Source organism: Neomonachus schauinslandi, chromosome 6 (assembly GCF_002201575.2).
Source record: "Neomonachus schauinslandi chromosome 6, ASM220157v2, whole genome shotgun sequence".
Lineage (NCBI taxonomy): Eukaryota > Metazoa > Chordata > Mammalia > Carnivora > Phocidae > Neomonachus > Neomonachus schauinslandi.
In genome coordinates, this window is record NC_058408.1 from 44,928,739 (window position 1) to 44,952,138 (window position 23,400).

The window sequence follows — 23,400 nt, forward strand, 5'->3', positions numbered from 1 at the left end:
GTCAGGAACTCAAAAGCACTATGGCTGAGTGGTTCTGGCTTGAGGTGTTTCATGAAGTTGCAGTCACATCGTTGGCCAAAACTGCAATCATCTGAAGGCTTGACCACAACAGAAGCATCTACATGGCTGGCATATTGGTGTTGGTTGCTGGCAGGAAGCCTCAGTTTCTCTCCACATGGCCCTCCATAGAGGGCTGCTGTGTGTTCTCACTAGATGGTGGCTAGTTCCTCCCAAGTGAGCGAACCAAAAGAGAAAAAGCCAGGCAGAAGCTATTCTTTTTGTGACCTATTCTTGAAACTCAACATATTACTTCTGCCACCTTCTGTTTGTAAGAAGTGTAAGAGTTACCAAGTCTGGCCCATATTTAAGAGAAGTAAATTGGGTTTTCATTTTTCTGAAGGAAAAATTGTCAAAGAATTTCCAAGCATTTTAAAACAATCACAATGAGCTAAGTATCTACCTAAAGAGATGAGGGGCAGGGGAACAAACCAACAAAATAAAGCCTGAGGAAATAGAAGAAAGGCAATTAGAAAGATAACATCAGAAATTCACATAATAGAAAACAAATATGCAATAGTCTGCCAAATCCAAGTTTGGTTTCTGGAAAAAGTTGACAAAACTGATGAACTTCCAGTGAAAGTGACCAAGAAAAAAAAGAGAGGAGATACAGAATAACAATATTAGAAATAAAAAAGGAACAACTACAGACCCCACAGAGAATACAGGGGGAATCATGAATATATTCTTAGTAAGAAATATCATGCATAACTATATGCCACTGAATTTTAAAACATAAATAAAATGGATAAAAACTGAATAATCCTGTAACAGTTTAAAAATCTAAGTCAGTAATTTAAAATTTTCCCTCAAAAAGAGCACCAAGCTAAGATGGGTTTACAGAAAAGCTCCATCAAATAGCAAAAATACAAGTGGCTCCAGTGCTACACAAACTATTCCAGATTACAGAAAAGGAAAAAAAGAGGAGAGGGGAAGAACTCTATCATAATTCCTTTTATGAAACGAGAACAACCCTGACGGCAAAATGTCATTGCAAAATTATAGGCAAATGCACTCAACACGGATGTGAACATTCCCTGAGATACTAGCAAACCAAATCAGAATTACACTTCTATAAACCAGCAACAAACAGAAAGTGTTCACAGCAGCATTGTTCGGAATAAATAATGGAAACCCACATGCCTATCAACAGTAAAATGGATATTAGAAATTAGGGTCTATTAATATAATGGAATATATATTTTGCAATGAAATTCAATGAAATACAGCTGTAAGCAAAAACACTGGTGAACCGCTGGAGTAAAAGATTGAAAAGGGAGGTCATGAATGAAGGCATGTAAATACAATTCCACAGGATAAAGTCTAAAAACATGCCGAATGATTAAACACTCATGATAAAGCTATAAAGAAAAGCAAAACACAAAATCCAGGATGGTGTTCTCTCAAAGGGAAAAGAAGGCAGTGGATGAGGGAGAGGCACATAAGAAATAACATGGGTGAGAGTAATGATCTTTAAACCTTGTATATACCTCATAAGCATTCTTTTATAGCTACTCAATATTTAATTTTTAAAAACTCAAAACAACTAATAGAATGAACAACAGACAGCTCCCAGCATGGTTCTCTTCCATCTTACACGTTCTGAATTTGTTCACAGTGTGGGAAGGAGGACAGTGGCTCACCATTCCATGACAAGAGGTGAGACTTTTCTCCAAGCCCCCTGAATGTTGATTTTTTAAAAGAAATCTAGGAATATATGCCAAATGGAGCTCTTTCATAACACTGACTATACAACTATATATTAAAACAGCCATCTCATTTGCTGTATCATTTCAATCTTACCATATTCCATCCAGAAGTAAAAAAACAAAACAAAACACAAACACACAAACAAAAAACCTGAAAGTTTGTCAAGCTTTGCCAAAGTCGGTCATAATAACATCAAAAACTGCCAGGTAATTTTGGAATTTACCCAATCAAAATAACAGATAAATAACTTTGCTTGAACTGATTTCAACTCTCTGCTTGTATAATCTTTATTATTGTTCCAAGTTGTCACCCTTAACTACCACAAGAACACAACTTTTAGACCCCCATCCCAAAATAACTACTTGGTTCTTTGGAAGTAGGAAGGGAGAGGGGTGGCAAGAATCAATGGTTTCACTGAAGTGATAACATAATGCTGGACAGGCCCAAAGGAAGCATTCAACAGTGGTTTCACGACAACATAGTTTTAGGCAACAAATGAACGGAAGGCTACATTTGTAGGTACTCTCTGGTGATGAATGCTGAATGACTGCGAGAAAACACTTCTGTTGATTCTAGTCTCTGATGTAAACCCGTTCTTTCAGTATCAACTCTTAAACTGTTTTGAGAGCTTTGAGTAATTTAAGTATACCTGTAAGTATAAATAATATGAATAAAACCTGTTTAGATCTATTATTTTGGCTCTTCACTTCAGCTTTATTCGGGTACAACTGACATATAAAATTATAAGATGTGTAAAACGTACATCCTGGTGATTATATATATATATATATAATGACTATATACATTATATATATAATGAAATCATATATATGTATATATATATATAATGATTACATATATAATTAAAAGATTCACCCATCTAGTTAATTAACACATCTATCACTTCATGTATTTACCTTTTGGTGGGTGGGAGGTAGATTAGAACACTTAAAATTCTTTTTTTTAGCAAATTTCAGTGATACGATACAGAGCTGTCAACTACAGTCACATGTTTTACATTAGATCCTCAGACCTTTATTCATCTGACAGCTGAAAGTTTGTACACTTTTACCAACCTCTCCCTATTTCCTCGACCCCCCATCCCCAGCAACCACTCTTCTACTCTGTTTCTGTGAGTTTGGTTTTTTTTTTTTTTAGTGATGCCATGTGGTATTTGTCTTCTCTGTCTGGCTAATTTTAGATCTATTATTTTTAGACTATTCCAACACAAGTCTTCGCAAGCACCATAATTTTCCTTTACAAATCAGTTTTTATTAAACTGTATAAAACCATATGTAGCTTGCATTTTACCATACACAAAATTTAACCAGTAAGCAAGCTACATTATCAGATATTTTATCTTCAGAGCATACCTAGACTAAAAGATACAGTCATGTTTAGCAGGTGGGCAAAATACCAAGTTAAATTCAAGATAGTATTGCTTATCGAGAAACCAGACATAACCCAGGTCTCAGATGACCTTCAGTGAACAGCTCTGAGTTTGCTTCAATTTGGGTCATGCAAATGTATCACAAAAGTAGTCTGATTTAATAGTATTGTGTTTTAAGTGACCAAGAGATTAAAGAGTCTTCTAAAAAAAAAAAAAAGAAGATAGCAGGAGGGGAAGAACGAAGGGGGGGGAAATTGGAGGGGGAGACGAACCATGAGAGATGATGGACTCTGAAAAACAAACTGAGGGTTCTGGAGGGGCGGGGGTGGGAGGATGGGTTAGCCTGCTGATGGGTATTAAAGAGGGCACGTTACTGAATGGAGCACTGGGTGTTATACACAGACAATGAATCATGGAACACTACATCAAAAACTAATGATGTAATTTATGGTGATTAACATAACAATAAAAAATTAAAAAAAATAAAGAGTCTTCTAAAAAGTAGTGCTGAAAGACGATAAATTACAAGGACGAGGTGTCAGGACAACTAGTCCTCTTCCACGAACCAGCTATGACCTTGGGCATGTGAGTCACTATTTGAGCCTTTATCATAAATGAACTCTGAGGGGTTGGAATAGGTGACCACTAAAGGTCCCTTCCAAAGTTAACTTTTTATGAACAGTAAGCAAGGGTCAGAAAGGGAGAAGTGATGACTCCTTAAGAGAAAATGGCATATTCACAAAGGGACAGAGAGAAATGTTTATAACTTGTAGAGCATTAACTGTGTGAGGCAAAGAGCACACGCTAAAATCAAGGAGAATGTAGTCTCCAAGCAGAGAGAAACCTTGTAAAGAATTTTGTTTGGGACAGTCCTATGAAAACTGGAAACTGATATCTAGTGACTGATTAAACAGTAATTTGGCAAGCATTTTTCTTTACAGGGCATAAAGGTTTTTGTGCATTGCAAAAATAGTACACTGCAGAATGCTTTTTGAAGTAAAAGCATGCAAAGAGATGTTTATAAAAACTGTACTTTTATTTATGTATGTCCAGTGGAACATTCTTTTGTAATAAAACATCCAAAAGAGCCCAAGCATAGTTGGAATTTTCTGACTCATAGATAGGTGTGTCTATAAATATAAGCGCGTGCCACAAATTCATAAGTATTTTTCAGATATAATAACATAAAACACATTGTATATTTTCAGTTCAACTTGACTGATGCTCACATCAGATCACTGAATCCCTCAAGTAATGAATGTGTTTCACAGGTGATGATGGGCTGAGGAGATACTGCTTTAAGTAGAAGTTAGTGAAAACAGATCTGAAATCTACTGTTGAGCACTGGAGAGCATAACACAACATGTTCAAAGAAACACACACCAAAAAGGGTTTGCTCTAGCTACTTGAATCAGAAGATCCTTTTCTGTTTTAAAAATCAGTTTAATTCAGGAACATTTATTGAACACCTAAAATGTGCAATTGTCAAAACCAAATCTCATAAAGGCGTTTGATTTGACATGGGATTTTGCGGAGAAGAGCTCAAAGCATACAACCCTGAGTTTAATCACTGTGACAGCTTCACATTCAGCCTGACTCACTCCATCACAGGCACCCTTGGATGTCATCATTGTCATAAGTGATTGAACAGCCCAACTCAAAACAGAGGTTTGCAGAGCGTCTTGACATAATTTTGTTCTTCTCTCCAAAATCCCCTGGGCTCTTCTTTTATACTATCTTTTCGACCCATGTGCCCTCCATGCTTCCCAGATATTTTACTGTCCCTTCTTCCTTAGTGTTCATGACGATGGGAACACTGGCATGTGCTCAGTGGCAGTCCTGGCTGTCCTTCAAGCTAGCACAGGACTGTCCAACACAACGTGGTCATCATTCCACCTTCTTACCAGAATCACGATGCATCCAGTGGTGGCTGTCTTCTGGCATCTGACTCTTTTGTTCCTCAAACCCTTTAGGCTCTGTATTGACAAATCTCTTCACTCACTCATGCCAACATGTTTATGAAGTAGGCCAGGCCACATTTACAATGATCATCTCTCAAATTGCACTTCAATTCTGAAATCAGCTTTACTTTAAGCAGTAAGTTATTAATTCACAAATGTCCTTGAGCCATTTTATGAAACACAAGATACTTGTCTAAGCGCTGCAGGGGGATACAAAGGGTGACATATGATTTCCCTTGAGGGACTTGAAATGAAGAGAAACAGGACAAGTAGACATGAAAATGAATAATGTTAAGGCAGACCGTGGAGAGTTTCCAATCAGTGGGATAGATAACAGGTGCTGGAGAAGTTAACCCTGGGGTCTTCACGGCAGGGGTCAGACTGAAGCTGGGTGTTAAAGGAGCAAGAGAGAATCTGAATAGGTGGAAGGGGGGAGTGGGTACTGGAGGTGTATGCAAAGCTGAAGGTGTCCAAGTAACACTCCTATTCAAAGAAGGCCGGAGGAGTACGACAGCAAGATTGGGAGAAAGGAGGCTTGTGCTTGAGAATACAGTAAATCAGGCACAGCCAATCTCCTTGGAATGAAATGTTTCATCTTTGTGACAACGGCAGTGCCACTGAGGGATTTTAATAAAAAACTGTGCTTACAGATGATTTATCTGACTGCTACATGTAGAAGGAAGTGGCAGTAATTGGAAAAAATCAGATCAACTAAAAGCCTCTGGGAATGTTTTTTATATGAGTCCCAAAGCAGGTTGGTAGCAGCAAACTTGAAATAAAATACAGAAGAGGCACTGGCAATTAAAGAGGTATCCGTATGAAGAGGGTGAGTCAGAGAGCCTGTCACTGAATTTCACAGAGGTTTTATATTCCTGACGAGCATGTTGCCTAAAGGTTCAACAGTAAAATCAGAGATCCATGTAGTGAGTGAGTAAGTTGGCACTTACCTAACATAAAAGCACCGACCCAGTTTCCTTAAATGTTCGCAGATTTTATATACAAACATCTTTAAGCTGTACCAACATACGTGTTCCATGCTTTTTCACACATGAGCGTATTTGTAACTACCAAAGGATGGAGAATAGAGAGATTGACAGAGCCTTTACCTGGCACTAGGCCCTTGGACAATTGCTGGGAATGGGGATCCATAGAAAAAAAGACAATTTGCGTTTGAGGGGCTCGCAAACTACAGCCTTCCTACAAAGCCAGCCACAGCTTAATGACGGGCTGCTGGCTGCTGACTTCCCACTCGGGTCTCCCCTCCAGAGGGTCCTCCCGTCTCCAGCCCCGTCCACGCGTCTGTCTATGAGACTTCCTCACCTGGATGTTCATGGACTTCTCCAACTCAGTGTCTACGACACTGACCACATTCATCATCCTTTCTTGGCACCTGCTTCTCTCTTCATGCAAGGTTCCTGTCTCAGAGAATGGCAGCAGGTGGGAATCCTCCCACTGCCTCACTCTCACACTGTCTAACCTCAAGTTCTATTCATTCTACTTCCTGGATATCTCTCTTATCCAGCCACCTCTCATCATCCCCATTATCAGCTCTCTTGTGCAGGCTCCCACCATCTGGTGCCTACCAAAGCTTTCTAAGTGGCCTCCTGGCATCCCAGCATGCTACCCTCCCATCCTTTGCCCACACAGCAGCTAGTGTGACCTTTCTAAAATGAATATATGACTGAGTTGCTTCTCTGCTTAAAACCTTTTAATAGTTTCCTGTTGCTGTTAGAATAAAGTGCAAATCCCTTAATATCCACTGCAAAGCCCTTTATAGCCTGGATCCTGCCCATCTTCCCATCCCTACTTGGCTCCTCTCTCCTCGCTAAGCACCAGCCACACAAAATTCTTTCAGTTTCCCTAATGATCCATGCTCTGACTATCTTCCTGGCCTCCACACATTCTATTCTTCCTGCCAGAAACACTTTCTCCCCATCCTGCAAATTCCTATGCCAAGGAATGTTTACCCTGAGCTGAAAAGACAGACTTGTGTTGATAATGATCATTATTCCATGCTGCATATGCACAACTCTATTTTTTAAAGACTTTTAACTATCCTATCCCTATAACTACAATGACCAGATTTTTCAAACTAAAATTCTAAAGAATAAGACTGAATTTTGGACAAAAGGACTATCTTGGAATACCTTGGCATTATATAACTCCCATTTTATAGCAATGGACATTTAGAACCCTGGCCTTCCCTCACTGGGGACAAGGGATTGCAGTGTGATTCCAAAAGGACAGAGGACAGCAGTTGCTATAGACCCATATCATGTAATGGGCTTGACATTTAGTCCAGAGTGTTGGAGTAGGATGTTCTGTTCAAGAATAATTGTGGAATTTTTTTATGCCTGCTCAAAGAAGAGGTGCCAAAAACAAAACAAAACAAAACACACACACACACACACACACACACACACCCTTATGTACCTAATCTTTGAGGTGCCCAGAAGCAGCTCCCTCTCTTGAAGGAAGAAGGAGCAGAGAGCCTTCTACTTGCCTTAACCTGCCCTAGGATATAGCCTTATTGTCCAAGAACAGAGTGCAATCAAGGCCCTTTGTTGGGGTTAAATAGTAAACAAACACACCCTATAAGGAGGAATAGAAGTGGTTCTGGATTCAGAATGAATGGACATGTATACCTGGACCAATTTGAACCCAGAACTCCTGGGGCAAGTGGGCCGGGTTGTGGTGGGATTTGAGCCCAAAGAGAGGTGTCCTAGGAACCCGAGTGACAGACATCCTTGGTGGAGCTTACCACAAAGGCAAGGAAATAATCTTCCCTCAAAGATTCCTAGAGGGCATCATGTTAAGTAAAATATGTCAGAGAAAGACAAATACTGTATGATCTCACTTACATTTGGAATCTAAAAAAACAAAACAAAACAAAACAAACCCTAAAAACCTCAACGTCATCAAAACAGGGATTGGATTGGTAGCTGCTAGAGGCAGAAGGTGGGGAGTGGGGATATGGGGTGAAGGTGGTCAAAGGTATAAACTTCCAGTTATAAAATAAATAAATTCTGGGCTGTCACGTACAGCATGGTGACTACAGTTAACAATACTGTATTGCACATTTGGAAGTCACCAAGAGAGTCGATCTTGAAGGTTCTCATCATGAGAAAAAAACTGTGATTCTGCCAGGTGATGGATATTAACTAAACTTACTGTGGTGACCATTGTACGATATATACATACATCAAATTAGTATGTGACACAGCTTCGACTGATACAATTATATCTCAATAAAACTGAAAAGACAAGAAGACCCCCGAGGACTTGTGAGTGGACAGGATCAAGAGTGGCCCGGCATCAGCTGCTGGAATATGCTAATTCTCAACAGACGTGTGTTGTGGCTTGAGGGCCAGTGGAGCGGCAACGACAGGCTAACAGCCCTACTCTCTTTTCCTGAGCCCTAATTTTACATCTATTCCTAGACTCTTCTGGTAATTATGGGAAAAAAATCATGGTTCGCTATTCTCAAGCCTCTTACAGGTTTACTCAAGATCATACAATGAATACCGGGTAGAGGTAGAAACAACAAAGGTAGTCAGTAAAGACGGGTGGTACATTGTGCTGTCAAAAACACAGAAAAACAGGCCAGAAGGGAAGGACCCATAGCAGTCAAGGACTGTTCCCTACAATGTTTTGACGGTCTCTGGTTCTGCCTGGAGCTACTGGAAGTTACACCACATCCCATTAAGTCTGCATAAAGCCGCAGTGAGGAAAAGTGGTTTCTGGACAGAGGAACGTGATGGAAAATGAGAGCAACGTGACCAGACCTCATTATCTTAGTGCTTTTGATAACACTGGAGAGCGGAATTAGGTTTTGAATTGACTGAAATCTTCCATAAATGGAATCTCAATGCAGGCTACATTAACATCCAGAAATCCCCCAGGGAATTTCCTATTATGTACATGGAAGGGGGAATGAAGCAAGTCCCATCTGGCTAGGCAGAGAACATTCTCTGCTTAAGGGAACTTCATGGTTCTTGTGTTTAGTGCCAACTGCATGTTCATACTAGACCCAGGCCCTGCACACAGAGGTCTAAGTGTACTGAAAAATGAGCTAGACGAACAGGCAATGCTGGGCAATTCTTTGTTTCTAGAACATCCAAACCACAAGGCAAGATATTAATAAGAGTATCACTTTTATAAAGTCCCTAACTTGTTATGAGCCAATATTATTACGCACGTTACTCAGAGTTGCTATAGCAAAATACAGTGACATTATATGTTCTCATTAGCTTCCTATCAATACACAAGCTAAAATCAAGAACAGACCAACACACATCACTTAGTGACTCCTGCTCTTTGGGACTGACATTCTCAGGGAAACCTCAGAACTTTAAAGATAAAATGACATTAGCCTTATTAGGAAAAAAAAGCACTGATGGGGAAGGTCACTCACCTCACATGTCACCTGCTCAAAGAGGCCTCCTCTGACAAGCCTAAAGTACTGAACTTCCATTGTTCACCATATACTCACCTCTAGTTACCCCTCGACACATTAACTTTAAGAACTATCAAGTTATCTTGTGTTGTCCCTCGTCTCTGAATAGAGACCCAGAGACGGACTTTGTATGGTTCATTACTCTGTTCCTAATACCTACCGAGGCTGGCACAGAGTAAGCCCTCAATGATATCTGACTAACGACTGCCTTTCCATCTGCCAAAGAACAAAGAGCTTAATCATCTGTAACTGAAGACTCCATGGATTCCAGAATAACCAGCATTCACATCAACTCATCAATGAATTGCGTTTCATTGCAATATTGCAATGAAAAGTCTTTTCCGTTATAGACCTGATGGTAATTAAGTCCGTACCTAGAGGCAAAGCGAAGCAACATCACTCCAGGTGTGGCCCGGGACCAGCAACATCTGCATCGCTGGGCAGCTTGTCAGAAAAGCAAAATAGGGGCTCCAGCAGAGAGCCAGCGAATTAGAATATCTGAGGTTGGAGCCCCTAAAAAATCTGTGTTCAAGAAGTTCGCCCAGTGATTGTAGGTACCATAAAGTTTTGCACAAGTTATTCAGAAATAAAGGTGAGGGGAAAAAAAACAAGAAACGTCGTAAGGACTAAAATCGCCAGGGACAGCTGGGACATTCTTGGTGTCATTTTAGTAAGAAACCTCAAAAGAAAGGAGGAGGGTGAATGATACACAAAATTATATGCATGCGTTTGGCTCACACGTGCCACGGGATAAGGCCCCACACTCTGTTTCGCGGAGGTTTCCCAGACCTAACCTAACAACTAGCGGCGACGTGACGGCGCTCTGACGTACCAACTCCTGCGTCACGTGACTTCCCCTCCCTCGGGTGGGGGGCGCGGCACGCTCCAGGAACTGTTCTTCCTGCGACTGACCAGGCCCCCTGAGCCAAAGCAGCCCCGCGGGGCGTGTGAGGGCGCCGTGTCCTACCGTGATTTAGATGTCTGATGCAGTCACTCAGGAGAGCGCCGAACTTCTTCTGGTCCGCGGCGTCGTGGAAGCAGAAGTAGCCGTGTCTGAGGAACGGCTGCCACAGGTACACGGGGAATTCCTTGGGCAAGACCACGAAGGGCTGAGCGTTCTCCTTCTCACTGGAGGCTAACGCAATGTGGAAAACACGAAGACATTTTAAAATGTGCATCTTTTATTTAAAATACTTATTTCGGGCCGTGAAGGCAGCTCTTTGGGGCGGGCCATGGGACAGAAAGGTGACATGAGATGTCTTCCCAGGATGGCGGGAAATGGCAGTTCAGGCTCCTCTCACTCCCTACACAGGTGGCTGTCTCACTCCAGCAGGTGGCTTCGCCCCCTCCCTGACAGGGACAGCCAAGGCCACCAGACATCGCCTTTCTCAACTTCCTCATATCAAGGATCCGCAGTCTGGGTGGCCCCGCTGGCCCTCTTGAGGCTCACAGGTCTGCCTGCGCAGCCACTCACCCTCCCGTCCCCACAAGCGCCCATTCCACCAGGCAGCTCTCTCTCTCTGCCCTGCCCTCCCTGGTTCCTCCCTGTCCCAGCCAACCCAGCACTTGCTTCTTCCTGCCTCAGTCTGCTTCCTGCCCCACGAGCCCCGAAACCCCATGGCTGAGGTCGCTGATGTTGTTGTCCTAACTGGCAGCTTGTGGCTTCTTCATTACCTAAGCCTTTTTTTTTCCTAATTAGCTAATACTTTTAAACTGATCTGAAGTATCTGTTGCTGCTGACTACCCCTTCTTTTGAAAACGTTCTTTCCCCTTGACTTGCAGGATCACCTCTCTCCTGGTGTCCTTTGTGCTTTTTGAAAATTGTTTCTTCGTGGTCAGCTTTATTGGTTCCTCTGCCCCTTCTCTCCATTCCCCTGTGAAGTGTTGGTATTTTTGCCCTGTTCTGTCCCATTTTGACTAGTCTCTGCTCTCCTTTGGCATGGTCCTCCATTCCATAATATGGAATGTTGTTTCTGTTGGTCCTATTACCTTTTCCTCTATCCTTTCCACAATGCTTTCTCCTAGAAGATTCTCATTCATCCTTTAAAAGTCAGTTCAAAAGCTGCTCCTCTGGGGTGTCTGTTGGCACCTCCCCGTGCCCCTAGAGAAAGGGTTGGGTGCTCCCTACCTTGTTCTCCCTAAATATTGTAGAGATCTGTTTTCATGTCTGACAGGCAGGGTGGACGGCACAGAGTGAGATGAGCTCCCCCACTGGTTCTCACACAGTTCCTTTCCCCAGGAAGCAGTACCAGTGCTCTAAGAGGATGGAAACCGCACCTTACATATCTTTGTATGCTCAGCCCTTAGCACAGCTGTGGAACCGAGGAGATATTCAACTACAGTTTGTTGAGTAAATGTGCTATGTTGTCCTAGGAAATCTTAAAAACTTTAAATGATGGTCTTTTACCACTTACCTCAAAATCAATTCTAAGAAACTCATGTTAAACCATGCTACTATTCAGATCCCTACCTAAATTTTATTCCCTTCCATGCATTCCCGTTATATGATGTTATGCTTGGCTAAATGACCCCCAGCTTATTAACTTGTGCTCTCTACCTACATAAAATGGGCACCAATCTCAGGGAAGGGAAGGACAAAAGGACCGTCTCAGAGGCCACCGAAAGCACTAGGCATACCCAACAATGGATCAGAGCCACATGGGAAACTCCAGGACAGAGTCTTGCTACCAGCAAATTAATAAATCAAGATTGGATAAATAAAAAATAGATTTCTTGGGGCATATATGGGGACTCTGGTTCAATGTCCTGAAATCTGAAGGTAACAAAGTAGAACGCGCCAGAAGCACAAACTTTGGCGCACCAGTACCTCACAAACTACCTGACACATAATAGAAGAATGAACCACTGTACAAATGAGTGAATCAATGATTAAATTCGTTAGCACAGACCTCTAGTTGTAACACATATCTGATGAGGGAGCAGAGAGCAAGCTGAGGACCAAGCAAACTGCCCCCTCCCCACTCTATTTCTCAGGTAGTCCTAGCTGCCCTAAAACTAAGGAAAGGGAAAAAACAGATGGTTAACTGACAGAGATCACAGTCCTGCCAGACATGAGTCTCCATCAGTTTACCAATGTCTTAGTGATTTACAAGGAAAAAGCATTCTTATCAATAGCTTAACTTTCAGAGACCCATAACTCGTAACTAAATTTCCTAGAGCCCTAACATCACCCTCCCTTCCATGAGTGATGTGGAAAACTGAGGCAGAAGGGAAAGTAAACAAAATTGAATTTCTTTAGAGCTGCAGCCCATTGACAAGGACCTGAGATAGAGTATAACACTGCTCCAGGAAGCTCCCAACTGTCTTAATGTTAATGTCTTACTACAAGGAAAAACAAGCCTCCAGTATCCTGAAGTCTTCTTTAGCATATGAAAGTCCTTTTGGACACCTCCCTTTGTCCCTTACATCCCCCAACTCCCAAGTATATAATCAGCCATTCCTCCAACCTCAGTGCAGCAGCTCTTTCTGCCCATAGGGTTGTCCCCGTGCTTTAATAAAATTGCTTTGTCTCACCAACATTCCAAAACTACATCATTATCTATTTTCCCCATTGTTTCTTAGTTATAAAATCCCCAAATTTCATTTGAGCAAGTGACTGTACGATAAAGACTACATTTCCAGCTTCCATTACAGCTTGGTGGGCCCCATCCACTAAGTTCTGGTCAATGGGATAGAAACCGAAGTGGCAGTGAAACTTCCTGGAAGGATCCTTAAAAAGAGGGAATGTCCCCACCTCCTTCTCTTTTCTCCTGCCTGCTGTCTGGAATGCGAAAACCATGACTGATGCTCCAACTGATACTGATTGTATCAGTAAGGGCCACAACCTAGAGATAAAGGGAGAGAAAGCTAAAAAGAGTCCCTGACATTGATGGAACTGCCATATCAGCCCTGGACTTGGAATATCCAAAATATTTTTAGCAAAATAATAAAGCCTTATGTATTTGAGTCTTTTGTTGTTTGCAGCAAACTAGATTCTAACTAACAAATGTCACATAAGTGAATCACTTTAGCAAAATATGAAGGCATTATTGATACATCATCTTAGTAGAATACTGTGTAAAGAAGACATACTTATTCATAACCTCTAGTTATGAATCACTTTTTCTCAAGTGAGATTAATGCCTCCTATCTTGATTGTGCCTTTATTCTTTCCAGCTGAATTTGTATCACACAGTGAGTCTTCCTGATCAACACGGTTTTATGATACAATTCCCCTCACCCTTTCCAAGATGTCACAGTTTTGTACAAACAACTCAAAAGCAACACTGACCCTTTGCATTTAAAAGCTTCAAGCCCCATAAAATTCATTCTTCTTAGTCTCTAGTTATCTCTCATTTAACATTTTACAACAATTTTCCAGATGCCATTGATCTGCATTTTTTCCAAGTTGAGTTACAAAGATATCACAAATGATCTACTGTAGAATATTCTATTTTTAAAACTCAGAGGGCCACACCATTCAATAAAAAAAAGTCCTTGAAATACCCCAATCCGAAGCCTTGGGTCAAATGGCATTAGTCACACAGGCCTTGTGTTTTTTATTCCTATTCATTTCTTCTGATATGATTTCACCAATAAACCAATAAATGTATTGTCTATTCTGACTGATTTCATTGAAAAGTTCTGCTGGAGAAATTCCGAAGAGTCATCAAGTTGGCATTCCCATTTCTAGCAGCAGCTCCAGAGCCAAGATGACGTACAAGTAGATGTTGAAAGAAAATATAATAATATGTATAGTGCACATAAAGTGTTGTTTTAGCTGAATTACTTAGTAATAGTTTGTTAATCTAGCTTTATGGTCCATGTACTAATCCTATAATAGTGCTATTAAAAACACTACGCTAAGCATTCTACACCAAAGTAACAATTGATAAAATGACTATATTTTTCTCCATAAATTCTAATGATATGATTATGCCCATTAATAAGAACCAGGGCTCTCTTCAAGAAACCAAGTAATTACTGTGTGGTATGATTTACACAAAGCCAGATGGAGTTATTATCCACAGTTTGTGAATCTCTATGAAACGCGCTATTTGGCCTCTATATTATCCATCACTTTCTCTAATGCAAAAAGTGGAATAAATGAGAATCCAAGAACATTAGAGCTGGAAAGATCCTTCTAGATTTTCAAGTTCAAGGGCCTAGAATTAGAGGATCAGAAACCAGAGAGGCTCAACAATGGCTAGGGAAAACATTGATAAGTGTCACAGAACTAGATAAAAATCCAGCCTCTAAATTTATAGTTCAATACTCTTTCCATGACAGCAATGAGGTATTACTTACAGTTATTACTTACAGATTAATGCAATGCTATTTTTATATAGTAGCTATGAGTGACTGTAATGCTTGTTATTTTGTCAACTCAGGATATTTTATTGCATATCATCCTAAAATTATAAAAATAATATTCTCTGACAGGTCTGGACTTGCTTGCTTAAAGGTGGGATTGTATATTTCATAGAAATAGGGCCCTACCTATTTGTTTCTGCTGCTCTGTATGGTGCAATTAAAGCTGGCATATATTTCGAAGCCTCAAGATGCCTGACAAATGAATGGTACATTTTCCATGGGCTAGAAACACAGTACCTGCCTTATGTATTACTGAATGTGATTTAAAATAACAGAAGTGGTAAAATGTTTACCCAAATTAGAGAAATTACAGTCTTCCATGTGTCTACAGAGAATGTGCAGCTAGCCCAGTTTCTCAACCTCAGCAACTATTCAACTGTAGATACTTCATTGTCAGGGGCTATCCAGCGCAGTATAGCATGCTGCCCTCTACCCACTAAATGCTTATAGCACCAGCCTCCCAAGTTGTGACAACCAAAAATGTCTCTAGACACTGCCAAATGTCCTGCAAAATCCCCTTCTGCCATTGAGAACCACTGGTCTAGCAAAACAAAGCCAGTGTCGGAATTTTGCCTTGAGAAAGAATGCTCAGTGACTCACCAATAGGGTCTGGGAAAAACCGATCAGATAACAAATTATATTCATCTTCTGAGGTTAACACCTTGCCACCAGCTGGAAGAATTCGGCTTTTAGGAGTCGCTCCTCTCTGATAGGCCTGGGGACAAAAAGGCATAAATAGGTGATTTTTTTCCCCCATTTGGATTTTTGGAAAATGCCAAGAATATTAGAGACACAGGCACACACACTCAGAGATAACAATTCCTACACTACGTCTCTGAGGAAGAGCCACATATTTAAAAAATATGTTTTGTGTACCTGTGACTTGCAAAGTACTTTAGTGATGGTCACAAAATGGTAAATCAGAGTCCTTAATCTCAGGAGATTCACTGTAGGTATGTTTCTCAAGTGGGGAAGACATCCCTTAGTAACTTCTAGAAATCCTGCACCACACTTAGCATTTCAGATGCTAGCACCTGAATCATTCTCATAACCACAAGGGTGATGATGCATATAGACACTCCCTGCACAAAAGGCTTGGGGACCGATGATGAATGACATGGAGGACATAAAATTGCAATGATGGTTGCCATGGATTTTCACCCAAAACAGAAAAGTGTTGTCATGATAAGACATGACACCACGTGAGACTGTTTTGCAGTAAAATGATCTAGGATGGAAATGCAACATCATGACATAAGAACAAATTCTGGCCAGCAGACAAAAAGCTCTGCTGTTTGGGAAATGTAAAAGAGGGGCAGAGAGGGGCGCCTGGGTGGCTCAGTTGGTTAAGTATCTTCCTTTGGCTCAGGTCGTGATCCCAGTGTCCTGGGATGGAGTCCAGCTTCGGCCTCCTTGCTCACCGGGGAGCCTGCTTCTCCCTCTGCCCACCCCCTGCTTGTGCTCTCGCTCACTGTCTTTCTCTCTCTCTCTCAAATAATTAAATGGAATCTTAAAAAAAAAAAAAAGAAGAAGTGCAGAGAATTGCTACTGCTCCAGAGCAGTTTGTGTGGCAGATCCACTCACGAGGACAGACAGATAAGGTAAAATTGAAGTATGTGCCTCTGATGGGAGGGCTTATGTCAAGGCAAAATTTTGAGAATAACAGCCTCAACGCAAATTGAGAATTGAAACCAAGAAACTGTACGACCCAAAATCTAGAGTATACTTTTGGGGAAAACTAAAATGTGGGGAGGGGCAGAGAGAGAAGAAGACTCCCCGTGGAGCAGGGAGCCTGATGGGGGACTCATCCCAGGACCCCGGAATCATGACCTGAGCCGAAGGCAGGTGCTCAACCAACCAAGCCACCCAGGCGCCCCGGTTGATGTCCATTTGTAAGAACCCCTACTCAACTGCTTAAGCACATGAGGGACCCAGAGCACAACAGAGAAGAATCTAAAGTTGTGACTTTGAGAAAGTCTAAGAGCAGTTCAGCTCAGACTGAATCGCGTTATTTTTTCTAACAGGCCCCAATCTGGACTTTTATAAACTTTATGTTATTTAATCCTCAAAACAGTGCTATGAGTTATTTTCTCCATTTTATAAATGAGAAAAATGAAGCTCAAAGAACTTGTCAATAGCCCAGCAGTGAGTTGGTGACAAATCTCAGATTCACAGCTGGGTCTGTCCAGAAAGTGTATAGGAAGTAGGGCATGATTATTGAATGAGAACGCTTCATTTTTTCCTGCTTAATTACCTTCCAAAACCAGACTCTCAATGAAATAATAGGCAATTTATAGGTACTTAATATATAACTCTTAGGTATAATAAAAAAATGCCCTTCTATAAATTAAAAAAACAAGGATAATGGGGCACCTGGGTGGCTCAGTCGTTAAGCGTCTGCCTTCGGCTCAGGTCATGATCCCAGGGTCCTGGGATCGAGCCCCGCATTGGGCTCCCTGCTCAGCGGGAAGCCTGCTTCTCCCTCTCCCACTGCCCCTGCTTGTGTTCCCTCTCTCACTGTGTCTCTCTGTCAAATAAATAAATAAAATATTTAAAAAATAAATAAATAAATAAAAAATAAAAAATAAAAAAACAAGGATATTATTAAAACTTTGAGGAATTATGACAAACCGCATGGGCACTTTTAAAAATTTCCAAGTTTTTAACAGACTAAAGCGCCCCTGGGGTGCTCTGCAGGCACCCCTGTAAAATTTCCAAGTTTTTAAAAAAATATGTAGTTATTACCAAATTCAGTGACCATATCTTAACAACCTGAACAAGTTTATTTAAAAATGATGAGCAAAGCAAAGAAAGCAATATAGTCCATAAATTGCAAGTTGAAGGAGCAAGCCTGAGAAAATGAAAAGAAGGAAAAAACACCAAAATCTGATTCAAAGTTAAAAGTTCAGTTAGTGCCAAATGTGGTGAAAATCCTAATAAATCCAAGAGCAAGCTCTATGAGTGTTTCCTCTCAATTAGTTAGTAGTAATCATACTGTAACGGCTGTACATTGGGCTCTGCCAGTGGTTGGCCGTATGCTAAGTGCTTTAATATATTCATTTATTTAATCCTTAAAAACAACATGGTCACGAAGGGATGGATCATGCTCACCATTTTACAGATGAGAAAATAGCGGCTCAAGGAGATTTATAACTTATTCAAGGACACATATCTAGTAACTGGCAAAGGTGTGATTCAAAGCCCATTACATTAACCATTATGCTCTACTGCCTCTTCTCAAGCTTCCCTGACAGAACATTGTAATGTGCCATACAAAATATGAGGTGATTTATTTTATTTTAAGATTTTATTTATTTATTTGAGAGAGAGAGAGAGAGAGTACGAGTGGGAGGAGCAGAGAGAGAGGGAACCCAACGTGTGACTCAATCCCAGGACCCCGGGATCGTGATCTGAGCAGAAGTCAGACGCTTAACCGACTGAGCCACCCAGGCGCCCCTGAGGTGATTTATTATCATTATCATTATTGTATGTAGTGCATTGATAATTTGCTTCTGAGAGCAAATCAAGTGTTGAATGAAGTCCTAAGATACATAAGCAGAGAAGATATTAGCTTAATGAATGTTGAAAAGAATAAGACTACCCAGGAGAGCACTTGAACTTTGCCTGGTAGCCTGTGGAATAAGTTCAAACTGTATTTTATTTCTATTTCCCATCAGAAATGGAAAGGAAGCACATTGACTTGTCAATCTGAAGCCTCTTCCTAACGCTTTAGCATCCGAGGTATTACTCCAAGTATCCATGGAGGTTGTCCTGACTGTTCTTAAACTTGGAGTCAAGAAAGCAGAGTTTTAAACCTGGTACCACCTTTAACTGATAAACATTCACTCCAAAAGGAGCTTGAGGATCTATGTAGACTAAAAATGTGTACAGTGCAAGATCTGGAAGGAACCAGTGGGATCATTCAGCCTGACTCTCTGGTGTAACTGAGGCCCAACCTAAACTTTTGTTTTCCCAATTCATTGCCCAGTATTTTTTCCTTAGACCAAATGACCTCCCCATGTGAGGAGAGAAATGGGAACCAACAAAAACGGAAGTCCTGGGGCGCCTGGGTGGCTCAGTTGGTTAGGCGACTGCCTTCGGCTCAGGTCATGATCCTGGAGTCCCGGGATCGAGTCCCGCATCGGGCTCCCTGCTCGGCGGGGGGTCTGCTTCTCCCTCTGACCCTCCTCCCTCTCATGCTCTCTGTCTCTCATTCTCTCTGTCTCAAATAAATAAATAAAATCTTTAAAAAAAAAAAACGGAAGTCCTCTCACGTGCTAGGCACTTTATACATGACCTCATTTTCTCCATAGTTTGCAGACATATTGTATTAGATAGCCATCTAATGATTTTTTTTTTAAGATTTTATTTATTTATTTGACAGACAGAGACATAGCGAGAGAGGGAACACAAGCAGGGGGAGTGGGAGAGGGAGAAGCAGGCTTCCCGCAGAGCAGGGAGCCTGATGCGGGGCTTGATCCCAGGACCCTGGGATCATGACCTGAGCCAAAGGCAGATGCTTAACGACTGAGCCACCCAGGCGCCCGCCATCTAATGATTTTACAGAAAAATCATATGATAACCAGGAAAAAGTTAAATGAAAAAAATCTGTAAGTAGAATGAAGTCTTGAAATGTTTGAATTTTTAGGAACCCATGTAAATGCAGTCATAGTCTTATTAAGTAACTTCTCAGCCGCTTGTCACATAGGAGGCTTACCAGTAGGAAGACATGGAGACATTGAGCCAAGAGGGAGAGATATGAGGGCAGTGACTGAAAAAGACCTTGAAGCTGAATGATCCTAGGAAGGGCTCCTGCACTGGTCACTTGGTGTAACCTATTTTCACACTCCCTTGCAATTACTCGTTCCAAGTCTATCTTGCCCGCTGGACTGCAAGCATCTGTTTCACCTGCTGTTAGAGGCTCAGAACCTTCTATAACACTTGGCTATCATAGGCATTCAGTAAACATGTTAACTGAAGTAAGTAGCTGCATGAGTGAGTGCTTATTGAAGGAATCAGTCTCAAAGGAGAGGGCATATCAGTCAACCCAGCCAGTGTTGAAGAATGTTGCAAGAACCACTACAAACAAACATCGTACCTCTTTGTTCTCATAGCTCTCCACAGCAAAATCATTTTTGACCACAATGTACCGCTCCTTCCATTTCTTTATGTCGTCAGCAAACTGTGATAGCTCTGTTTCATACAGAACAATTCCAGGCTCCAATGGCGGCTTTAAAGAAGGTGAATATCATTAATCATGGCAACAAAAAATAACATAGCATGCTATTGCTATCACTAAGTCTATCCGTGGGAGTTCAAGGAATGTTTTCAGAAACTATCATGTGCTGAGATCCTGGGGAAATTGTGGCTTCCCCCACCTCCCTCCGTACTTTCTCTTCCTGCTCCCTCTGACCAAATGCAAATATTTGTTTTATTGATATGTTTTTGACTTTCATTTCCCTCCATTATGCTACAAAAAGAGAAGCGGATGGTTGAAGGGATTGTAGTAATAAGGTTGTGCCTTGTATACATGTCATTTAAGGATCGTTGATAAACTCTGGAAGAGGTAGGTAAGTGTAAGTTGTGGCTGTATACCCCAACACCATGAATATCCCTGAAAACAGGAGAATTAATAGGCTGCTCCTGTATCCACCATACCTTCAGGTACAGGCTCGAGGGTCAATGTTCAACGGTCTTCCCAGATCTAAAAGCCCTGGGGACCCAGACTGTAAATCCTTGCCCCATGTGCATGCTCCTCAAAGAGACTGTGTTCACCCTCTGGTTGAAGAACAAGCAGGCTAGCCAGCAAACTGCAGTTCTACCTTTCTACTTAAGTAAAAGTTTGAGGCTTTCTTATTAACCTTAATGACATATGTGCTATAGGGAAGTCTCTGCTAGATTCTTAGTTAGGTCTCCCTTTGGGTTAACTGTGTAAGGAATAACTCCCATCCTGTCTCATGGTAAAAGCCCTGTATTATCTCAAAATACAGGAATGGGCCTCCTGTCTTTCATGTGTCACTGAATTTATATCTCTTTTCCCTTTATTAAAAAAAATCAAAGTGCTTTTAGAAATGTATCCCTCCACCTTCAAGCTAAATTTACATGAAGCATACGGAGAAGACAGATAGGCTAATCTTTTTAAGACTTGGCTAAGGGATGAACTAAATTGCCTTCTGAATTTATTCTGTTCTGACAGATAAAAGAGGCCGTTTCCTATCTTGCCTCATTAACAGGTAAGAGAGGATCTCACTCTTCTCTTTAAATGAGACTGAACCCATGTATAGGCTGAACTTTGTAGTTCTATGTGCAGCATTTTTTTTTAACCTGGGCCACTCAAATCAACTGATACACTTGTTAAAAATGTGGCCTTACCCTAGACTTACTATATCAGAATCTCTGGAGGTGTGGGCCAAACTGCATTTTTAACAAGCTCCCTACATTGTGAGAATCACTCTTCTATGGGAATGACACTCAGTTATCCCTACACACCCATGCTGTTAAATCTATTGGTCACCTTAAATTCTAAGCAGTATCTGACCCATTTATCACTCCCCCCTTCTTGTAAGCCCTTCTTTATTTGCCTTCTGGCACATTCCTCTTTCCTGATTTTCTCCTCCTGCAAGGCTATTTCTTATCAATCCATCTCGCTGGATCCTTCTTTTCCTGGTCTCCAAATGTCAACTAATTACCTATTCACTATTTCCACAGGTGTATGTCAAATAAGCATCTCAAACTTACATGGCCAAAAGGGAACACGTGATTCCCATCCACCTCGGACCCTTCCTTCTGAGTAAAAGACAACTCCATGTACTTATTTGCGCAGGCTAAAAACCAAGTAGTCATCCCTGACTTTCTCTCTTCTATAATGTCCTATCCAATGCATCAGCAAGTTCCATCAGCTCTATCTCAAGTCCATTTTGACTTGGACCTTTCCTCACAACTGCTACCATCACCACCTCATCCAACTTGCCTTCACCCTTCTTCTCTTGCACTGCTACCCTGTCCTCCTCACCTGTCTCCAAGTTCCCCTCTTATCCCTCATCATGGTCTATTCACTATAGAGAGGCCAGAGAGATCGCTGAAAATTCCAAGTTACTCTGTATTTGATATCCTCCAATAACTTCTCTTCATATTTACAAATAAAGACCCTTATCACAGTCTACAGCTCCTCCATGGTCTGGTCCTTCCCTTTCACTCTGTAGTCATTTATCATCCTTTCTCCCTTGCTCGTGCTGCTCTTAGCACATAGCCTTCCTGATGTGCTTATGACTGCTGTAGGGCCTTTGCACTTACTGTTCCATATCCTGCAGATATTCGCACAGCCTACTCTTACTTCACTCCAGTTCCCACTCAAATTTCATCTTCACAGAGGGCTTCTCTATCATTTTCTCTAAAATAAGGCTCCTGCTTTATTTTTCTTTGAGCATTTATGACCTGATATCACCTGATATTTCTTTATTTGTTTACTGCCTCCTACTTTTAAATATATACAGGAAAGCAGAGAATTTGTCTTGATCCCCAATTCTTGGAATAGGGCCTGACACATAGTAGGTGTCAATGAATGAATACGTGTTGAGGTTGTGGGTAATTATTATCATGGAGCAAAGGAGAAAGAATAAGTCAGGGGCTTCGAAGAAAAAAATCATATTTGATCAATGACCAAAACAAAAATGCCCATAATATGAGGCACTAAAAGTATGACTTTTTTAAAACTGAACTTCACTACAGCAAGTCAAATTTCCTGATATTAAAGCATCATGTGGGAAAAACAATAAAATTGGATCATACTAGTTTTCTTTCTATATGGATTACACCATTAACAAGAAACCATACACTCTAACTTCCAGGCAGATAGAGTTTTTTGAACATGAAATAATTTGAGAACAGATTTTTTTAAACTGCCATTTAAATTACTGTTTATTTCAGAAATATGATGAGTCATAAAGCATTCTTCAGTGGGAGAAACTGTCAACCAAATGCCCCTAGGTTACCTTGGTCTTCAAAAACTGTGATGTTAAATCTCTTTGCTGTTCTACTTCACTGCGTACATGATTGCAGAAAGCCACGGCGTACTGGCGACTGTAGTAGGGACTGAAGTTTTTGATAGTAGCCTCAGTTTTCCCTAGAAAAATATGAAAATTAGAAATTAGAAATGCAGCATCTCTTACAGAACAGACACATATCTACCCCTCTAAGACCACTGTTTCCCAGGGATTTGTTATGAGTTCACATTCTCTGAGAAGTTTGTAACATGCCATACGTGCCTTTATCTCTCCCTCTCCCTGACATCATCCTGAGAGACTCTGCTATCCCTAAGGACCATCCATCCAGTAACCGATAGAAATTTTCATATTGCCAAGGCCATAAACTCAGCCATCCTTCTAAATCTTTCTACAACTACCACTTTACCTTACCTGATTCTCCACTTCAACTTGCTCTTCATCCCCCTCTAC

At 41.1% G+C, this 23,400-nt stretch overlaps 1 protein-coding gene across 1 annotated transcript in view; it reads right to left on the reverse strand.

Annotated features, from left to right (window-relative positions):
• Positions 1–23,400, reverse strand: part of NIBAN1 (niban apoptosis regulator 1) — a 153,061-nt gene that overhangs the window by 67,085 nt on the left and 62,576 nt on the right. Inside the window, exons 2-5 of the mRNA XM_021682787.2 lie at positions 22,939–23,069; positions 20,046–20,177; positions 15,548–15,662; positions 10,542–10,709 (exon numbers count right to left, since the gene is read on the reverse strand). Of these exons, the coding sequence (XP_021538462.1) occupies positions 10,542–10,709; positions 15,548–15,662; positions 20,046–20,177; positions 22,939–23,069 (546 nt within the window). The remainder of the gene's footprint in view (positions 1–10,541; positions 10,710–15,547; positions 15,663–20,045; positions 20,178–22,938; positions 23,070–23,400) is intronic.